This window comes from Aulostomus chinensis, chromosome 20 (assembly GCF_037954235.1).
Source record: "Aulostomus chinensis isolate RoL2024-O1b breed Wild chromosome 20, RoL_Achi_v1.0, whole genome shotgun sequence".
Taxonomy (NCBI): Eukaryota; Metazoa; Chordata; class Actinopteri; order Syngnathiformes; family Aulostomidae; genus Aulostomus; species Aulostomus chinensis.
The window spans coordinates 18944602-18961669 of record NC_141339.1 but is presented as its reverse complement, the minus strand read 5'-3'; the positions used below and the strand labels follow the sequence as shown (position 1 = coordinate 18961669).

General features: G+C 43.6%; 2 protein-coding genes across 3 annotated transcripts; both read right to left on the bottom strand.

The window, feature by feature from the left end:
• Window positions 1-5861, bottom strand: LOC147243147 (phospholipase B1, membrane-associated). The gene is made up of 14 exons (XM_086188667.1): window positions 5774-5861; window positions 5610-5668; window positions 4654-4721; window positions 4428-4471; window positions 4202-4322; window positions 3874-3925; window positions 3105-3185; window positions 2966-3031; window positions 2793-2884; window positions 2522-2603; window positions 1949-2050; window positions 1722-1817; window positions 1051-1122; window positions 1-776 (listed from the first exon to the last, which is right to left on the bottom strand). The coding sequence occupies exons 1-14, from the start codon at window positions 5802-5804 to the stop codon at window positions 627-629; spliced, it is 1116 nt and encodes a 371-aa protein (XP_086044793.1). The 5' UTR covers window positions 5805-5861; the 3' UTR covers window positions 1-626.
• Window positions 5862-7371: 1510 nt separating this feature from the next.
• sel1l (SEL1L adaptor subunit of SYVN1 ubiquitin ligase) lies at window positions 7372-17068 on the bottom strand. 2 transcript variants are annotated; one of them, XR_015110523.1, is made up of 22 exons: window positions 16520-17068; window positions 16326-16363; window positions 15802-15997; window positions 14822-14989; window positions 14624-14729; window positions 13456-13618; window positions 13304-13357; window positions 13111-13170; window positions 12938-13019; window positions 12676-12830; window positions 12053-12109; window positions 11904-11972; window positions 11712-11789; window positions 11508-11570; window positions 10857-10944; window positions 10600-10748; window positions 10346-10511; window positions 10132-10206; window positions 9685-9857; window positions 9450-9578; window positions 8897-9353; window positions 7372-8191 (listed from the first exon to the last, which is right to left on the bottom strand). XR_015110523.1 is itself a non-coding variant. In XM_086188665.1 (21 exons), exons 1-21 carry the CDS (start codon window positions 16605-16607, stop codon window positions 9063-9065), a joined length of 2448 nt encoding a protein of 815 aa, XP_086044791.1. In that variant the 5' UTR covers window positions 16608-17068; the 3' UTR covers window positions 7372-9062. The 2 variants fall into 2 exon arrangements, 1 of the variants encoding a protein (XP_086044791.1); XM_086188665.1 differs by having other exon boundaries at window positions 7372-9353.

Here is a 17068-nt window from a genome sequence, read left to right as displayed (position 1 = left end):
ATATTTTATTCCTACAAAACACGGAAAAGTGTGTCCGTTAAACGGCCGTTGACAGCATTTTCTTACTTATAAAGTCAAACCTTACAGAGAAAATATTTGATCCTTTTATGTCAACATTCTGGAAATGTATGCATGTTTGGTTAAGAGGTAATTTAATGTTTTAGGTATGAGTGTATAAAGGTCACATGAACAATTCAAAAATGTTTACATCTTTGTTTCAAAAAAAAAATTACAATATCTGCAAAATAGATTAAATAAAAGCTGCACAAGGCAACAATTTTCATTGAAACACACCAACGTTATCAGCCCGGATCATCGCTGAGGGAGAAACTGATCGCTCCGGTCACGACAGTGGCGTCGTCCTGCTGCATCAGTGATGAAAAGAAAATCAAAAAAAAAAAAAAAAAAAGGAAAAAACAGAAATCTTCCAGCAAATAAATGAGCAGCGATGACTGTAGGGAAAGCTGCTCACCTCCATTGTCTTCAAAGAAAGTATTCAGTAGACATGAGTCTGCAGTTCATTGTCTGGAGCTCTGGAACCGCAGGTAATTACTAGCAAAGTGTGGCCTTCCGGAACTGTGGTGTCACCTGCTTCCACAAGAACCACCGTGTCCCGCTTGAATGCTTCAGCAAAGAGTAAAAGCGACGAAAAGCTCGAGACGTCCCAAACCTCCAAGGAGCGACAGCAGCAGGAAGATGGCCGCCTGTGACGGAGGCCGCAGCGGAGACTGACCTGACGTGGCTGCGACTGGCCGGGTGAAGATGTACGGGTGCTCCTGCAAACAGGATCTTATCAGTTCCAGCTGATACGCACTGCTGTGATACACAGGTATTTCTATACGTCACAGTGAAAGGGAAAATGGCCAGAAAAGTGTCTTGGCAGAACATTGGGATGTCACAGTCAAGCTTTGGATGTAAAATGTTGCGGAATTTTGTCTCGGATGCAAAAAGAGATGATAAATATGTCTTTAAGGATAAAAGTCAGCGGTTAGTTCAGGTTTAAAAGTTGAAAAACTTCCGTTTGTGTACCGCCCCGGGGACACTTCTTACCATCGGAGGACAGATGAGTCTGATGGGGTCAGAGAAACTGCTCACGATCATCTTCCCGCCCTCAGGTTGAAACTGTGAGCAGGGACAGAGGAGAGGAGGCAGCACCAGCTCAAACAGTCACACTACACGTTTTTTCTCTCTGGTGAAAGTGAATTCCTGGACATGTAGAAGATGGCATGTACGCGAGCTTGACGTGTGGAATCTTATTTTTCACTATGAGTACGTGCAGTACATATGCCAGTCTAAAAACATCAAACCTGAAGTAACACAGTAATAAACACAAGCAGGCTGACTTTTGCAAAGTTTTATGAGATACTGCAGAAGTCTAGTTGTTGTTTTGGTTTGGTTTGTTTTTTATCTCAAACCACTGATTTATTTATTTATTTGTTTTTAGATTTTAATGACAGGAAGAGTTTTGCAGAGTAACTTTTGCGAGATCTTGCAGAAGTACCATGGTATTGATTTTTTTTTGATCGTCTTTTGTTTCATGGTGATTTCTAAGGGGCTGCAATCTGGATACAGGCTGATGTGAGGACGTTTATTCAACAGCTCCAGCTCCTCCCATGAACCCCTGCGTTCGTTCACTTCGACTCTGAGCTCTGGAGAACAACTGGCTGTGCTTGTTGTTCCTCTGTTGGTTAGAAATGCTAGCATGGAGGGCTTTTGTTTACCATGTTGTTCCAGAGCCCCTTGGCCAGCTCTTCGTGCCCCTTTATGGTGAAGTGGAAGCAGTCGTGGGTGAAGAACGTCATGTCGATCTTGCCGCTCTGCTCGGAGACACAAAACATCAGCAGCTGGTATCAACCACACACTCGCCGCTCCAACCACGACTGAGTGAGACGCCACACTGAGCCACGCTTATGTTGTTGTTGTGGTCATTGGCGTGAGGGCGTTTTACCGGGAGGCGTGGAGGGTCAGCGTGTTTCAGAAAGGGTTGAAGGACGACGGCAAAATCCTTCTTGAAGAAACGGTTGCTGTGCAGCAGCTCCTCCAGTCTCCTCTACAGATGGAGACACCAGAGTAAACAGGAGGAGAGGTTCATATTCAGCCCAACCCCCCCGACCTGCTGAGGCTAACTTTTTTTTTTTTTTTTTTTTTTTTTTTTTTAAATGGCATCCAGGAGCAAGTGGAGCTGGGAAAAAAATCTGTCGTTGAGTGTCATGAGTTGATCCCATTCAGTTTTTTTGGGCTTGTAATGATTGAAAATAAATAAATATATGAATCTGCTTAGAATTTTTCAGAATGAGATGATATTGTCTTGAAAAACAAGCTCCTTGGTGTAAAGATTTGAGGAGAAATAAAAAAAAATATATACTCAAGACTTTTTTTTCCCCCTATAACTGCCTTTTTTTTCTGACCTGAGGAAAAGCAAAATCCAAAATTTTCAAATTAAGACAGAACGCTGATTTACAACGCATCTTCCTTCACAGATCAATGAACTCCTGGATTAGATGAAAGCTTCTATCGTCACCTGAAACTCCAGGTTGACTTCCACCAGCTCCCGGAGCTCAGGAGACCTGGATTCTGGCTCGATCAGGCACGAGCAGAAAGACCTGGAACCGTTAGAGAGGATATGAAGAGAAGGAGCGAGGTTGGAATGAAGCTTGGAACTGGATTTGAATGACAAAACTGAGACAAAATGTCACAAGAATTGAAAGAAACATGAATCCATTGGTGGATTTTCACATGCAAACACGGTACATCTGACTTCCCGGATCCATTCAGGTTAAGAGGTGGCTCACCGCTGGAGCAGGCACCCCGGGGTGGGCTTCTGCACCTCCCTGAGACTCTGCATGGGCAAGATCTGAACCACGTTGACAATCATGCGAGGAACCTGAAGCAGAGACAAAAGCAGGTTCTAAACGCAACAACCTAGAACCTGAAAACATTTCAAGTACAGCTTCGTGTTCGTCACCTCGTTCATGAGCATTTCCAGGGAGACGGTCATGTAGTGAATGAAGTTATCCACTGAGAAGAGAGCCTGGACACGACACAGACACCGCAGAGATGAGTGAGCCGTTTCACTGAAGCACTCGGGTGAGAAACACACGTACCTTATCTTTGCAGTAATCACAGATGTCGTTCATGCCCATGAGAATCGTCAGGAGCTTCCAGTCCTCCTCAAAATTCAGGCCCTGGGGGAGGAACACAGACAGCCAGGCATCAAAAGAACATCTCAGAATATTCAAGTCCTGATGTCAGCTTGTTGCGTTGCAACCCATTTCACAGGAGGCTCCTTCAGATTCTAGAGGCCTTTATTTCCTCCACCAAGAGGGTCATGTTTGGAGGCACTCGCCTGACTTTTAGGGGTAAACTATGAGGCTGATTTCCACCAAAGCTGGTGGAGAGGTGTAGTACCAGCCTGGGAAAACCTCTTACGTTTGGGGCACAACAGTCATAGTGCCACCTTGTGGTTATAAGAAGTAAGTCTGACGAAACAAATATTTAATTTACATCAAAATTACACATATACAGAGTAGAGTATAGCAGGTGTTTGCTCTCTAGCGCCACCTACTCGATGCAGGGAGTGAATCAACACCACAGAGCAGCATCAGTCTGCTCCTTGGTTCAACAGCCAAAGATTATCAGGTTTATGTCCGAGTTCGTCTTGTTAGAGGCACAGTTAGATATTTCCAGATATGAATGTATATGCCAAGAACCTCCATGCTGTCACAAGGAGAGCTCTAAAATGTGCTGACATAAAAATTAAAATAGCTGTCAGTCTGGCAATGAATCAATCAATCTGGAATTTGTGATGCGGCTCCTGCGTGAGCTCTTGGAAGTCTTCACTCAGCAGTCACGTTTTCTAGAAACTCACTGTACCTCGTAACCTCGAAGCGTGTCGATCAGGTGTCTCGTCTGGCCGGGAAGGTTGCTGGGAACGGGAGAAACACCTTTGACATGGTTATTAGTAAACACAGCAGAAGGTCACAGCTTGTATACGGTGTAGTTTTATGGGCTGAAATTTAGAGAATTGCTGCAAAATGAGATATTAGATGAAAACAAACTAAATACCAAGTATTCTTGGTGTTTAGTTGCGATGTGGTAGCCTATAGGCATCACAACATGAAACTGAACAGACGTCACTCGTGTTTAGAACGAGGGGCGGCGGCGTGCAGCTCGTGTGTACGTGACACTGTCGAGACCTTACAAGGTGTTGTGTCCCGTCACGGCCAGGTTGAAGCCGGTTTCACTGATATGAGCCTGCATCCCGTGAACCGTCTTCCCCGGAGCTGCACCAAGAAGATTGGGATTGAACAACTTGATGATATCTATAAAAACACAATTTAACAAAAAAAAAAAAAAAAAAAGGGTAAGTACTTGTTTTATTGACTTGTGCGTCATGTGGAGTATCATGGGTGGTTAAAACATCTTACTTGCCAAAGTAATGACATCTCGAAATGACCCGAAACCTCCGATGCTGCAAGATTAAAAACGCGTTGAGATGAAGATCAAATGACAATAAATTCATTCTCCATCTGTGTAAAATCTGTTGTTGTCAAGCTCACAACTCGGTGAAATCACACTTCCTGCCTCATGGTCATGAGGTTTAAGAAGCATCAGTGACATGGAGAGTTTGAGTTTATGCTCGATATCGTTCACCTCCATGAAACGTGACGAAACTCGATGGGAATGCCCAGGACGGTGGTGGCGTTGGCTCCTATGGCCGTCTGAAAGAAAACAACACAACCTCTATTAAGGAGAGTATTGATGTGTGTGTGTGTGTGTGTGAGAGAGAGAGAGAGAGAGAGAGAGAGAACAAAGTCCTCATAACACTGAGTACACAAAGTTTCGAGTTACTTTTTGGGGTCGTATTTTAGAAACATGAAAGGGTAAATATGAGGTCTGACGGGAATCGTCTTCCGTCGCTCTCCTATCTGTCTCACGACCCCTATTTTGAGAAACCCCGCTTTAACCTGAAAGCAAAGCAAATGAGCTTGTCATCTTTTCGGGGTATACTTGAAGTGACGTATATTCCAACACAATGTAACACATTCTGAAGAGTTTTTAAGTTCGCTCCAGCTCCAGACGTCTGTGGCACCGAATTACTCTGTTGATGCTAAAATGGACGTACAGTGAAGTGATGGTTCTACTTCAGCACAGTAAAACGCTTGATAAAGTTTAACTTGTGCCTTTGCAAACAGTTATTAATATTTAAGTGCACAAAATTAAAGATGAAATATTTCACACCTTTTGTTTTTACACCATATCGTCTGGATGGAAGCACAGATTAATGAGTGTATTATTTCGAGAGGCTGGTTCATCAAAACCCATCCACATTTTGCAATCTGTGACAATCCATCACATGCATTTTATAACGCACATGGATCATCAGAACTGTGGCTTTATCGATTGTTCGTTTGAAGGGTTGTTGTTTTTTTTGTGGGTAGTTTTGCCTCGTTGGAATTGAGGCTCCAAGGACAGAAGGTGATGTACCATCTACAGACTGTGAAGCCCCTGAGGTAAACTGGGATTTTTTTTGTTTTGTTATATAAAGTAGATATTTTGTCATGCACATCAACAGTTTGACAGAGGAAATAGCAACAAGCAGCACTTACTGTCAGAGAATCGCCCAAAGCGGCGATGACTTTGATGTCAGCCGCCTTCACGAATTCAACTGTTGGAAATTGCGAGAGAGGGGAAGGGAAAGAGCAGGAGGCGATGGGGTGAATGGATGACAAATGGATGTGAGGGAGGGAGGCTGGATGTGACCTTGACACACCTGAGGAGGGCACAGAGGGAGAAGGGCTCATGTCTGGACACTGGAAGGCTGCATGTTTAAAGTTTGCAGGCCGGGTTTTCTCTGGAAACTCCTGAGAAAGCACAGAGAGAGAGTGAGAGAGAGAGAGCGAGAGAGCCCTCCATCTTGTTTCAATACTTAAGGAACATGGCAACTTTGAAATTTTGCTTTCGGAAATCAACTTATTGTTGGTTCTCCCCAGTCTCGGACAAGGAGTTAGACATCCTCTCTCCTCTGTCAACAAACCGTTGAAAAATGACTGTAACCATTAATCATATCCAACTTTGCAAGAAGGACTTACTTTTGACCGAGGCATGCTAACCTGCCCATTCACTACCATTCACTTTGCTAAGCTAACTAGCAACTAGCAGGTCTCAGCTCACAAATGCACACGCAGAAGAGATCTCTGTCTCATCTTGTTTTGAGGAAGATAACAATTAAGATTGTTTCCCTCAAGAACAACAACAAAATATGGCGGTCCTTTAATTGTTTTATTTCAAAAACCGCCAAATGTGACTGGATTTTCTTGTGCAACACCATCATCTGCCAATCACTGCGCCTGCTTCTGCTCGTCTTTAGTGTGTTCCAGCTGTGCTTGCTCTGCACATACTCAGGATGCCTGCCGCTCCGTGTGGCATGTCCACTTGTCCCCTCATTCAAACTCAATCTTAAAAAGTGGGTTGCTTTCCAGGTGTTTTCGAATCCTCCAGTTGTCAACTGAATCCCGTCGTAGCACTCAGGTTCTCATAGTGAACCTGCTTACTTTTGCCAAAAACCTAATACAGATTTCAGAGAATCAAAGTCACTCACTCAAACTACATTGTCTTTTTTCAGCGACAGGCAATAAAAACATTTCCCATCTCTTACGCTCATGTAAACAGTACCTGGTTGAGGGCCTCCTGGCTGTAGTGTCGTATCCCCTCTTCATACTCCGACCACCAGTCGTTGCCTTTGAGAGAAGCATTACTCCCATCCTGCTCATTTGAAACTGGCCTAATAGATCACTTTTAATCATTTCTATCTGAATTTTTCCAAAAGACAGTATCATTTACAGCAAAGAGATACTTTCAGTTCAGTTTTCCCTGAAGTGCAGCAGCCTTTACAGTGTTTATGCGAGCAGATCGCAAAATTATGTGAACTAGAAACAATATGCTTTAAAAAAAAAGGAGAAAAAAAAAAAGGCCCAGTGTCAGAGGCCGTTGTAACAATAAATACAGGCACGCTGCCTCACATGTGCTCTGCCCTCCTGCTTGTTCCAGCACTTACCTTTGACAGAGCAGGACACCAGCACACATGTTGCCACGGCGATCCAAAGCCACTCCATAGTAGTGTGCATGGGCCAGTCAATGGGTCACCCCTGCAGACTGCACAATGTGATGCTCAGTTTTTCAGCACACCGTGTTGAGCCCGCCCTCAAAACGCTGATTGACGGGTTGCAGGTCCAGTGAAAGAGACGCTGCTGTTCACTGTTGAACACAATATCTCATTGATTGTTAAAGCAAATCAACTTAACCGTACTGATACGTCAGTTCCCTGCAGTACTCCTGGTGACAAAACACTACAAATTAAACTGACAACTATTAAATATCCATAGACCGTTTATTAATTTCTTTATAAACTTATAAACAATGTGATGTTAAAAATGTACCAGTGTTTTTGTCGATTGTGTTCCTGCAAATAAAAAGTTAAATGTTCCTTTGACTTTCATGCAGATGTAGAAGCACAATTTCCAAATATATTCAACAACAAGCTGAAGTTTTGAAACTGACTTTTCGAAAATAATTTGCAGATGGAAAGATGAGAAACTTAAATCTTATTTTGTTAAATACTGTTTGGTCTAACTGGCCTTGTTTGTTTGCCTGATTTAGGCCCATCTGAGCTGAAATGCGTAGGCAGAAAGCAGGACACCAACTTCTGGTGAGGGGGTGGAAAATCTCACAACAGCTGAAGTTGTGTCTCTCACTCTCTCACACACACACACACACACACTTTCTCTTTATGTAGAAACAATCCAGAGTTGGAGGTGTCGCCACCTTTCAGGCTGCTGTCATTTCTGCCTTGGCAAACAAGGTGAAGTAAATGAAGGAGGAGGATGCAGGATGAAAAAAACTTGAAAAAAAAAATCACCAGAGTGAAATCAAAGCCTACTGATAGAAAAATATCACACCAATGCATTAAACCGTCATCTGCTTCCTTCCACTGAACCTTAAACGTCCATTTTGCTGACATTTGCTTTTCAAAATGATTCTTTTTATTCCAGAAACCTGTGCACTCTGCTCTCAGTGTGCTGGGAGATTTGAGAGACGTGTCAGGATGAATTTCAAACAGGATCTGCAGCAGGGATTTTGGTGACGGCTCCGTTTTAACTTCAGCAGCTTCTTACTTTTCTAAATGTTTCTGCTGTGAGAAAAAAAAAAAAAATCAAGACAACGTCAATGTGTGTGCTTAAAATTAAATAATTTATCAAAAAAGCGGGGTGCATCCAGCCCAGCTTTTCTATAAATTAAACAGCTTAACAGGCTTCTTGTCCTCATCCCGGTGACGTGACTTCAGTACATGTAGCACTAACGTTGAATGACCCAAACACCATTAGAGAACTGCACAAAAGCAAAAGGTAACAATAAGTGTGCAGATCAAATGAGTAGTAGAATGCAAAAGTGGGGAGAAAAAGGGGCCAGAAATGAAAGAAAAACATGCAGAACCATGTTTCTTTATCAGTGAGCCTGGGGCTTGAAGATAAAATGAACTGTTCACATTTTCCCACTTGTTTTTCTAAACACTGCTTGTAATTAAGATTAAAGCAGATAAATTGAATGTAAATTTCTCAAAAGGAAGAGGGAGATGAAACTAATTTACATATCAGATTCAAACTATGCTTCTTTGTTGATTAGTCAAGTTCCAAATGTCTTTCATGTGGCAACTGCAAGGTTACTTCCATGGAGAAAACACGGGTACTTCTGGCAGTATCCTGAGTCACAGGCTAACAAGACCCCAGTCTGTTATCCTCTCAACACTCTTCTGTAGTATTGTCCAGTCACTCCCCCACAGTCTTGCTACACCACCCCCAGCTTATCTTAATAGAGGAAGAGAGTTGGGAGACTCAACTGTTCAGTAGCCTTCTTAGTCTTATTTAGCGTGTGGAGGGGAGCAGCTGAGTAGGTGTAGTGCTCAAACTAACAAGTATTCTGCTTGTAAGCACTAGCTGCTCCGTGGAGCGCGCTGGCAGAGCCTCTGTCTGTCTCTCACTGCCCTCACTCCTTCTGGCTTCCTCTCACTGCTGCTGCTGCTGCTCCTCCTCCTCCTCCTCTTCTTCCTCCTGGGCCGGGGCCTGTGGTTGTGTTTCTGCCTGAGCCTGGGGCTCTGCCTGGGCTGGTGGCTGTTCCTGAGGCGCTCTAGTAGGAGGCGCAGGGGCAGGGGGGCGCGGGGGCATTATGATTTGGTGTTGACGCTGTCGATAGGCAATGACTGTGCCTAACAGTAGGGCGATGACTGTCATGAGGTAGAGGTCCCACTCTGGGCCAAGAAGCTGGTCCAGGTCCACCTGGGAAATCAGCTCCTTCAACTGACAGGAGACAAAACAGATAATGTGCTTTTACTTCCACTGGTAAAGTAGCTTGTTACTAGGATGAAATTGTATTTTGAATCAAAAAGTACTCACATTAAGATCTTGCAGGTACTGCAGGGTGTAGATCAGACCCAGCTTGCACAGGGCCAGGAAAACTGGGACTTGGGCATCAGGACTGGCTTCAGCAGCCATGTCGTAGAAACGCTTTGCTAGATGGATGTCCTGCAGGAAACAGAGGAAGGTATTCTGAGCACATGTCAGCCTCTGGGCTGCATCCTCTAAACCGTTATTGACTTAACTGATGTCACCGGTGGAAGTCCACACCTACCTGTTTGATGCCAAGTCCTTTCTCATGCATGTAGCCCAGGTTGAACATGGCCTGTGCACTGTTCTGCTGCTCCGACGCCAGGCGGTAGTGGATGACAGCCGTCTCATAGTCCACATCAGTCCCGTAGCCATAGAAGTGGTAGTCCCCCAATTTGATCCTTGCCACTGTGTAACCTGGGAAAGTGAGCCAGCATAAATAAATTCAAACCAGAATGACCGTCTCGCTGCTGTAAGTCCCTGCTTCTGGTTCGAGTAGAAGCTTACATTCGCGCTTGTTCAGGCTCACAATATACTGGATGTAGAGCAGATTTAAAGGCATTGCTGAGATTTAACTGAATAATGACAGATGTATAAACAACCCCAAAAACATAGGAGGCAGAGAAATTAACCAGGCAGGTCAGAGGAGAGGTAAAATTTAAAAAATGTGTCGAAGGATTTATGAACCAACCCTGAGCAGCAGCTCTGGTCCAGTGGAGCAAAGCACGAGGGTACGTCTCATTATCACTGAAGATCTTTGCCCCTTCTGGTTGACACAAACACAAACAGACTTTTAATCTCCTGTAATTCATGAGCGATTATACACTGTCACACAATCACCTGCAGTATCAGTGTAAGTCAAAGTGAATGTCACAATAGAGACTCCTCATTATGTCTGCTCTTACTCTGGTCCAGAATGAAGGCCACGTTGCTCTGAGCCACCTCATAGCCCTGCTCAGCCAGCAGCAGATACTGCACAAGAGCCGCGTCGGTCTCCCCCTCCTTAAAGCTGCCATAGGCCATCATCAGACGCTCCGACCAGCGGCCGCGTTCACACACATTCTTGAAGAGCTGCCAATAGGATGAAGTCACACACGATCAGGCTTCGTTCATAGCTGACACACAATTCTGTTAACGCAAAGCAGCAGTGGCAGCTAACCTCGACAGCAGTGTGGCAGGAGCGCATCACGCCAGTGCCAGTGGCGTGCATCTGGGCCAAGTTGTAGAAGGCCAAGATGTGACCCGCCTGCGAGGCCAGGTTGAAGAATTTCAGAGCCTGCTTGTAATCGCGCTTCACCCCGATGCCATCTGAGTCACGAGGGGCATGAGGACAATAAAATGAGCGTGAGGACTTCGATACAACACTGCACACACAGAGTTTCTCTTTACCAGAAGCATATAGTCCTGAACACTCACTGTAATACATGGTGCCCAGCTGGAGCTGCCCATCCACCCAGCCCTGCTCTGCTGCCTTCTGGAAATACTTCAGCGCCAGCTCATAGTTCTGAGAACACACACACACACACACCTTTAAATGGCCGATTTCGGCACGAGCCACACCGTCTTCACTCTCAGTCAACACAAAGGCCTAAGACAAACCTTTTAGCTGTTATGTATATGGTATGTGACCTTCTCTTAATTTCATACACCTGGTGGTGGTCTTAAAGCCACGGTGCAGAATATTACTCAACAGAGATGAGGCCACTCTGCTGTGGCAGTTTCCACTGTGAAACACATACATTTACTGTGAAATGACTTTTCCACTTTCAAATTGTGATACATTTGGTTTAGGAACATTTGTGAAACAATGTAATTATTTATCTACACTCAAGTTAGCAGATGGCTAACTGGAGGTAGCATGCAAGCCAACAGAGCATGCGTCCTCTCGGCAGCAGGGGAATGTCGCCACATACAACGCCAGCAGCAATGAGCATTGTGTGAAATTATGAGGTGAGGGCACGAGTGCAATGGATGTTCATTTATATCAAATTATCAGTCACTATGAGGTAAGTAGATTTCGGGGGGATTTATCAGGATTTTATACTGATTTACTAAAGTGTAATTTACCACAGGGACACCTCTTCCATACAAGTAAGCCATGCCCAGGCCACTCTGTCCTACTGGATTACCCTGCAGAGTAAAAAGAACACCAAATAGTCAGGGATTGTGTCACAAAATGAAAAAAACTTGGCTGTGGGGCAACCATGTGTGAAGGGACACTGGGTAGATGGCATGTGAGATACTGACAGGAGTCGACCGCTCCATTCTTACCAAGTCAGAAGCCCTCTTGAAGTACTGCAGGGCTGTCTCATTGTTCTGAGGGAGGAACTCGCTGCCCTCTGAGTACATCTGAGGGATTTAAAATAAGGGCTGAGTATTCAATAAAGCCAGGTACTACTAGAGAGATTAGCCTTCATCACCATTCCACAGAGAAGCGGATGGCGTCACAGACGTGTCACCCACCTTGCCAAGAAAGGCCATTGCGTGCGTGTTCCCTGCATTAGCAGCCTGTGTGAAGTAGTCATACGCCCTCTGTTGGATAAGAAGCACCAGGACTGATGTACTGATACGGATCACAACCAAACAAACACAGTATTTAAGTCAGCTGATACCTGGTGATTCTGTTCTACTCCACGTCCTCCGTGCAGGTGGAGCTGACCTAATCCAACCTAACAAGGGCGTAAAGGACCCCAGTTAGTATTAATGACTCATTGTGTGTCTCTCAACACAAACAGTGTTGGACTGCCACATCCTTCATAATTCAGTTCAGTTAATTATTGACCCACCAAGTATAATTTAAAAGGAAAGAGGAACTGACAGTAGGACACAAAAGATGCGCAATTTTGATGCACCGATTTCAAATCTGTCTTTCACAAAACAGGACTGAGAAGAAACGACCTTTCAGAAAACACGAGTGGCTGCTGCCTCATTGATCGGTGCAATCATTAATCATATTTGAGTGCCAGACCAAAAACTGGATGTGCAATTTTCCACCCTGATTATTCAGCAGCTAGCCAGCACCAAACATGAGTAAAGACAGCTTTCTGTGAATAGTAAAAACCAGGAAACAGAAAACCTAAGAGCATGCACATTCTAAAACTCACAGAAAAAGGATCAGAAAACCATTCCAGTAAAGACGCATTTGTGTTCACATCTGTGCAGGTATATTAGCAATTTCTCTTTGTTTTTTGCTGAAATGTATTTAAAAAAAAAAAAAAACACCTCCCATTCTTACCTGAGCTTGCACATCTCCTTTCTCAGCAAGGAACTGGTAGTACTGGATCAGGTCCTCTTCCAGCATGCCGCTGGTGGATCCTGGGTTTTCCACCTCATCCAGCAGCCTGATCTTCTGCACAGCCGAGCCCCCCGTCAGGGACACATCGCTGGCCACTGCCGGTGGGAACAGAGAGAAATACTTCGATCAAGTTCTGTGTCCAAATAGAACGAGAAAAACAGTTCTGAATATCATGTAACAGTTCATAGCAGTCAGTTCTTACCCTGATTAGCCACCAGCCTGTAGTGTGTTAGCGCTGACTCGCAGCTTTGAGGAACACCCACACCTCCCCAGTATCTGTATCCCTGAACATGGAAATGAGAACAACCCGTTTTTTTTACTCTTGAGGAACTATGGAGGTTCATTCATTGCTCGCTGTCAGATGACTCATCTCACCAGAATCATGTGAGCAACCAAGTTTCCACCCAGAGCACCAAATGTGTAGTAAACCAAAGCCTGAAAAGCAAGAGATGGAAAGGAGACCGACATTAAGTTGCATTTGACAGAATCATTTCCCAGAGCTACGTAAGAGTTCCACAGCTCCTAAACATAACATCTTCCATCCACAATAAAAAAAATATTAAAGCACCTTAGCCTGACTGGAGTTCACTCCGAGTCCTGCAGCATACAGAAAGCCAAGAGCCTATGAAGCCAAAAACAAAGTAGTGTTAGACACAGACTCTCTACAAACGAGTAACCAACAGTTCCAACTTTTAGGTGCCTACAAGAAGAGAGATTTACCGTCTGAGCTTTGGGAGAGCCCTCCACAGCGAGCTTCTCAAACATTTCTTTAGCTTTGGTAATGTTCTGGTTCATGTAGTCTCCAAACAGCATGGCGTACGCCACCTTCTCCATGGCCTTCTGATGGCCTTTCTCTGCCACTTTCTGCAGTTTCTCATACAGTCTGAGAAGGTGGTTGGGTAAGCAGAGGTGACACGGGTGAGGCATACTACAAATGCTGTGTACACAACAGAGCCCTCTGATAGAGAGCAAATAAGGATGTTCTGAGCACAGTGACATGGAATTACAGCCAACACAAAAAAGATTAAGCTCGACCAAAATTAAATTTCCTATCAGATCAGATACTGTTAGCTGTAGGAAATGTGGTTTAAAAAAAAAGAAGAAAAAAAGCAATGAGCTTTCTGATCTTCCAGCGATCACAATGGTTGAAGTAAAAACAGGAAAAAAGCCCAGTGGTTGATGTTTGAAGATTCTAAACTTGCAGTCAAATCTGGTTAAAAAAAAAAAAAATAAAAAAAATTTAAATCTAGCTGCTCATTTGACAGACGTTTTTAAAGGAACAACAGATTAATCCTTATATCTGGCTGCTACACCCAGATATTAAGGACTAAAATCAATATTAAAAACATGGGAGAACATGAACATCCCATAAGATCTGACTAATTTGTAATACGTTAATTCTGAGAATATAGATTCCTCTTCTGATTTATGATAAATTATTTCAGAGAGGTGATTCCAGGGAGTTGGGCTCTCACAGACACTTGTGTGACCAAACATGACTTCAGATAAACAAACAGAGGTGGACTGTTGCTGTCAGCTGGTGGCAATGATGCGTGCAGTGTTTGTCAGAAAAATCAAACACGAAGTGGATGAAGTCACGGGTGAAAGAACCGACATGGCTCATATATTCTGCAGCATGGACTGGATGCTACAAGCTAATGAGTCCGAGAAACAGTATGTTGGAGAATTCCAACTTGAAGTCATCCTGATTATCTTTGAGAGTCAATCAGACACACAGTAAATTAATGGTTTCCTTCAATGGCAACTACAACCCCTCAATTGATGATTACAAATTAAAACTCTTCAAATATGTTTGGGGACGTTATGATAAATATTCAATGGCAGTCTCAGAACAAACAAGGGAATAAAGCAGCAGAAAGAAACTCACTCTTTCTTCTGGGTTTTCCTGGTGGTTGCATTAAGCATTTGCACAACAGTTAGATACTGATCCTCCACCTCCTCCGCCTGCAGTCTCTGCTGTGCCTGCTCCTCCGCTAATAGGGGAAAAAAACAAAACAAACAACTTAGTACAAACAGAAAGTAGTACTTCCTTAATGAGAGTCGGTGCATTGAGTTGCAGACTTACTCTCGCAGAAACCCCACTTTTTGTCCTGGTCATAGTCGTAGGTTGTGGAACACCACAGTCGTCCATCCCCTCGTCCATCAGTGGTACAATCAGAGTACTCCCTCCCCTGGAAGAGGAAGGGGAAGATGCAGGGCTCTCCATGGGCTGTACCTCCATTGACCACAGGTACTGTGTCAAAAAGAGGATTAGAATAAAGAAGTTGACAGTGGTTTTAGTATGTAAAATAACCATTCAAATCACATTGATCAGTTTCCATCCTTTCACAAGTAACACTTGTCAGACGTAAAATGTCATATTGTACATAAAAGGTTTTGTTTAATTCAATACATTTTACCAAACCATGAATGAAACTCGCACATAACACAAGCAGGAGAAATGACTAATGAAGAACCAGAGTAAAAATGATGTAACCGACTGCAATTGGGGCCACAGGTGCAGGGCGCTTTTAATTTCTCATGGGGTTTCACCATTTAGCAGAGAAACCGCAGGCACTTCCAAGTGTCAGCAAAACTGAAAACAGGTAAAATGTCAGGACTCAAAAAAGCCTGCAAAGGGTTCGTATTCAGATTAAGCCAGACAAGACGCTGTGAGATTAGGGCCTTATTTCAACAAAATGTATGCATAAACCCTGCAGTTTGGGAACACCATGGGACTTACATGAGCTCTTTATAGCTGCTATTTTCTTAAAACAGTGGGAAATATCAACCCCAGGCTTTCTTGTAGCTCAACAAACCTTTGTTGTGCAAACTATGAAGTTAAACAAATGAGTGACGCAGCTTGTCCTGCCAGGAAACACATACAAATGGACGTTTTGAAGCACAACAGTCAGATTACTGCAACATTTTATTTTGGATGTGGAACTAAAAGTTACCTGGAACCAAATTTTTATCAAGTGGCCGGGTTGTATGCAACAGCTTCAGTTTATTGTTCCTCATTTTGCACGCTAGTTTACTCTTTGAGGTAAAATCTTAACCCCTTACCTTCTTTAACTTTTGCTTGTATGGGAGGAGGCTGTTCAGGCAGATCTTCCTTCTCCTCTCCCTCCAGTCCATCTCCAGGTTGCTGCTTACCCTCTTCTGGCTTGGAAACTTCATGACCGGAGGTCACTGAAGCACCTGCTACAATTCCTGACGCCAAACGCACATCCTCCTCTTCAGATTCTGGATCATGGTAGGACTAGAAACAAACAAAAAAAAAACCAAAACAAAACAAATGGTATTCAGAGGGAAGAGACTAGCCATAGATAAGCAGTTTTAAAGATGCAACTCTTGGCCAAGCCGAACTTTAACGTGGAAAATTCACCTCAAGTGCTTCAACACCAAGATATTAATACTTAGATAAATTTTGCAAAGGTGGAGTTAAATTAATCTGCTTGGTACAACATCAACACATATTTAGTGCATGCATTTGCAAGCAATAACAGCTGGGCACCTTATATTGACCTTTTAAATATACATGTTGAAAATTAAGTCATTTATTCTCTTCACATGCAAACTTGACGTACTTTTAGTTCCGGCCCGTCATTAGCGTGTTGCTCTTCATCTGAAAAGTATGGAAATGAGTCAAAATGACCAATAATGTTAACCATAAAACATTAACGGCTTGCAACAGTTAGCATTAATGACAGCTATTACGGTGTGAAGATAACACTGCAGTTCCACGCTGCTGGAAGGAAACTATTTTCTTTTAGGAACTTACCAGATGTTATTCCTTTGGCAAAGACTATCAGGAGAATGGTCAAAAAACAAAACGTTCTTGCCATCTTAAAACATCCCTTTAAACCCATTGTTGCCGTTGTCGACAAGCTAACAAACTGCTAGCTGTAGCTGCTGCTGTTTCTATCCGCGAACATTCAGTTAGCGCTGAGTCACACTGTGAAGGCTAGCGTAAATTAACTAACCAAGGGCTCATTACAGCGAGGAGAAAGTAGTGGATAAGAACGATGAAAAACTAGTCTAGCTGTCACACAAGCTAACAAATTCCAATACAAAGCTAAGCTAGCAGGGTTACGTTAGTTACCTGGCTGAAATGACGTTGGCTAACAAGCTAACAGCCACACAGAGACGTAACTAAACAGCGGAATATTTCTGCTCGACGCAACTCCTCGGACTAATTATCGGTCGCCGACTGCCTCTGGGTATATCAAAAGTTTAACCACAGACCGCTAAAGCCCTAACATTTGATTTGGAGAGTGTGCAGACCCTACTTAGCTGTTAAGCCCCCACTACTGATCGACACTTCCTATTA

Bases quoted from the DNA above. Each gene is read 5' to 3' on its own strand.
- LOC147243147 (XM_086188667.1), bottom strand. From the start codon at position 5,804: ATGAGCCCTTCTCCCTCTGTGCCCTCCTCAG. The intron at 2,885-2,965 runs GTGACGAACACG...TCTCTGCTTCAG, and splicing joins TGGAAATGCTCATGAACGAG to GTTCCTCGCATGATTGTCAA. The intron at 1,818-1,948 runs GTAAAACGCCCT...GTCTCCGAGCAG, and splicing joins CTGACCCTCCACGCCTCCCG to AGCGGCAAGATCGACATGAC.
- sel1l (XM_086188665.1), bottom strand. From the start codon at position 16,607: ATGGGTTTAAAGGGATGTTTTAAGATGGCAAGAACGTTTTGTTTTTTG. The intron at 13,020-13,110 runs GTGAGATGAGTC...TTCCATGTTCAG, and splicing joins TGGTTGCTCACATGATTCTG to GGATACAGATACTGGGGAGG. The intron at 9,579-9,684 runs GTAGGTGTGGAC...TGTTTCCTGCAG, and splicing joins AAGGACTTGGCATCAAACAG to GACATCCATCTAGCAAAGCG.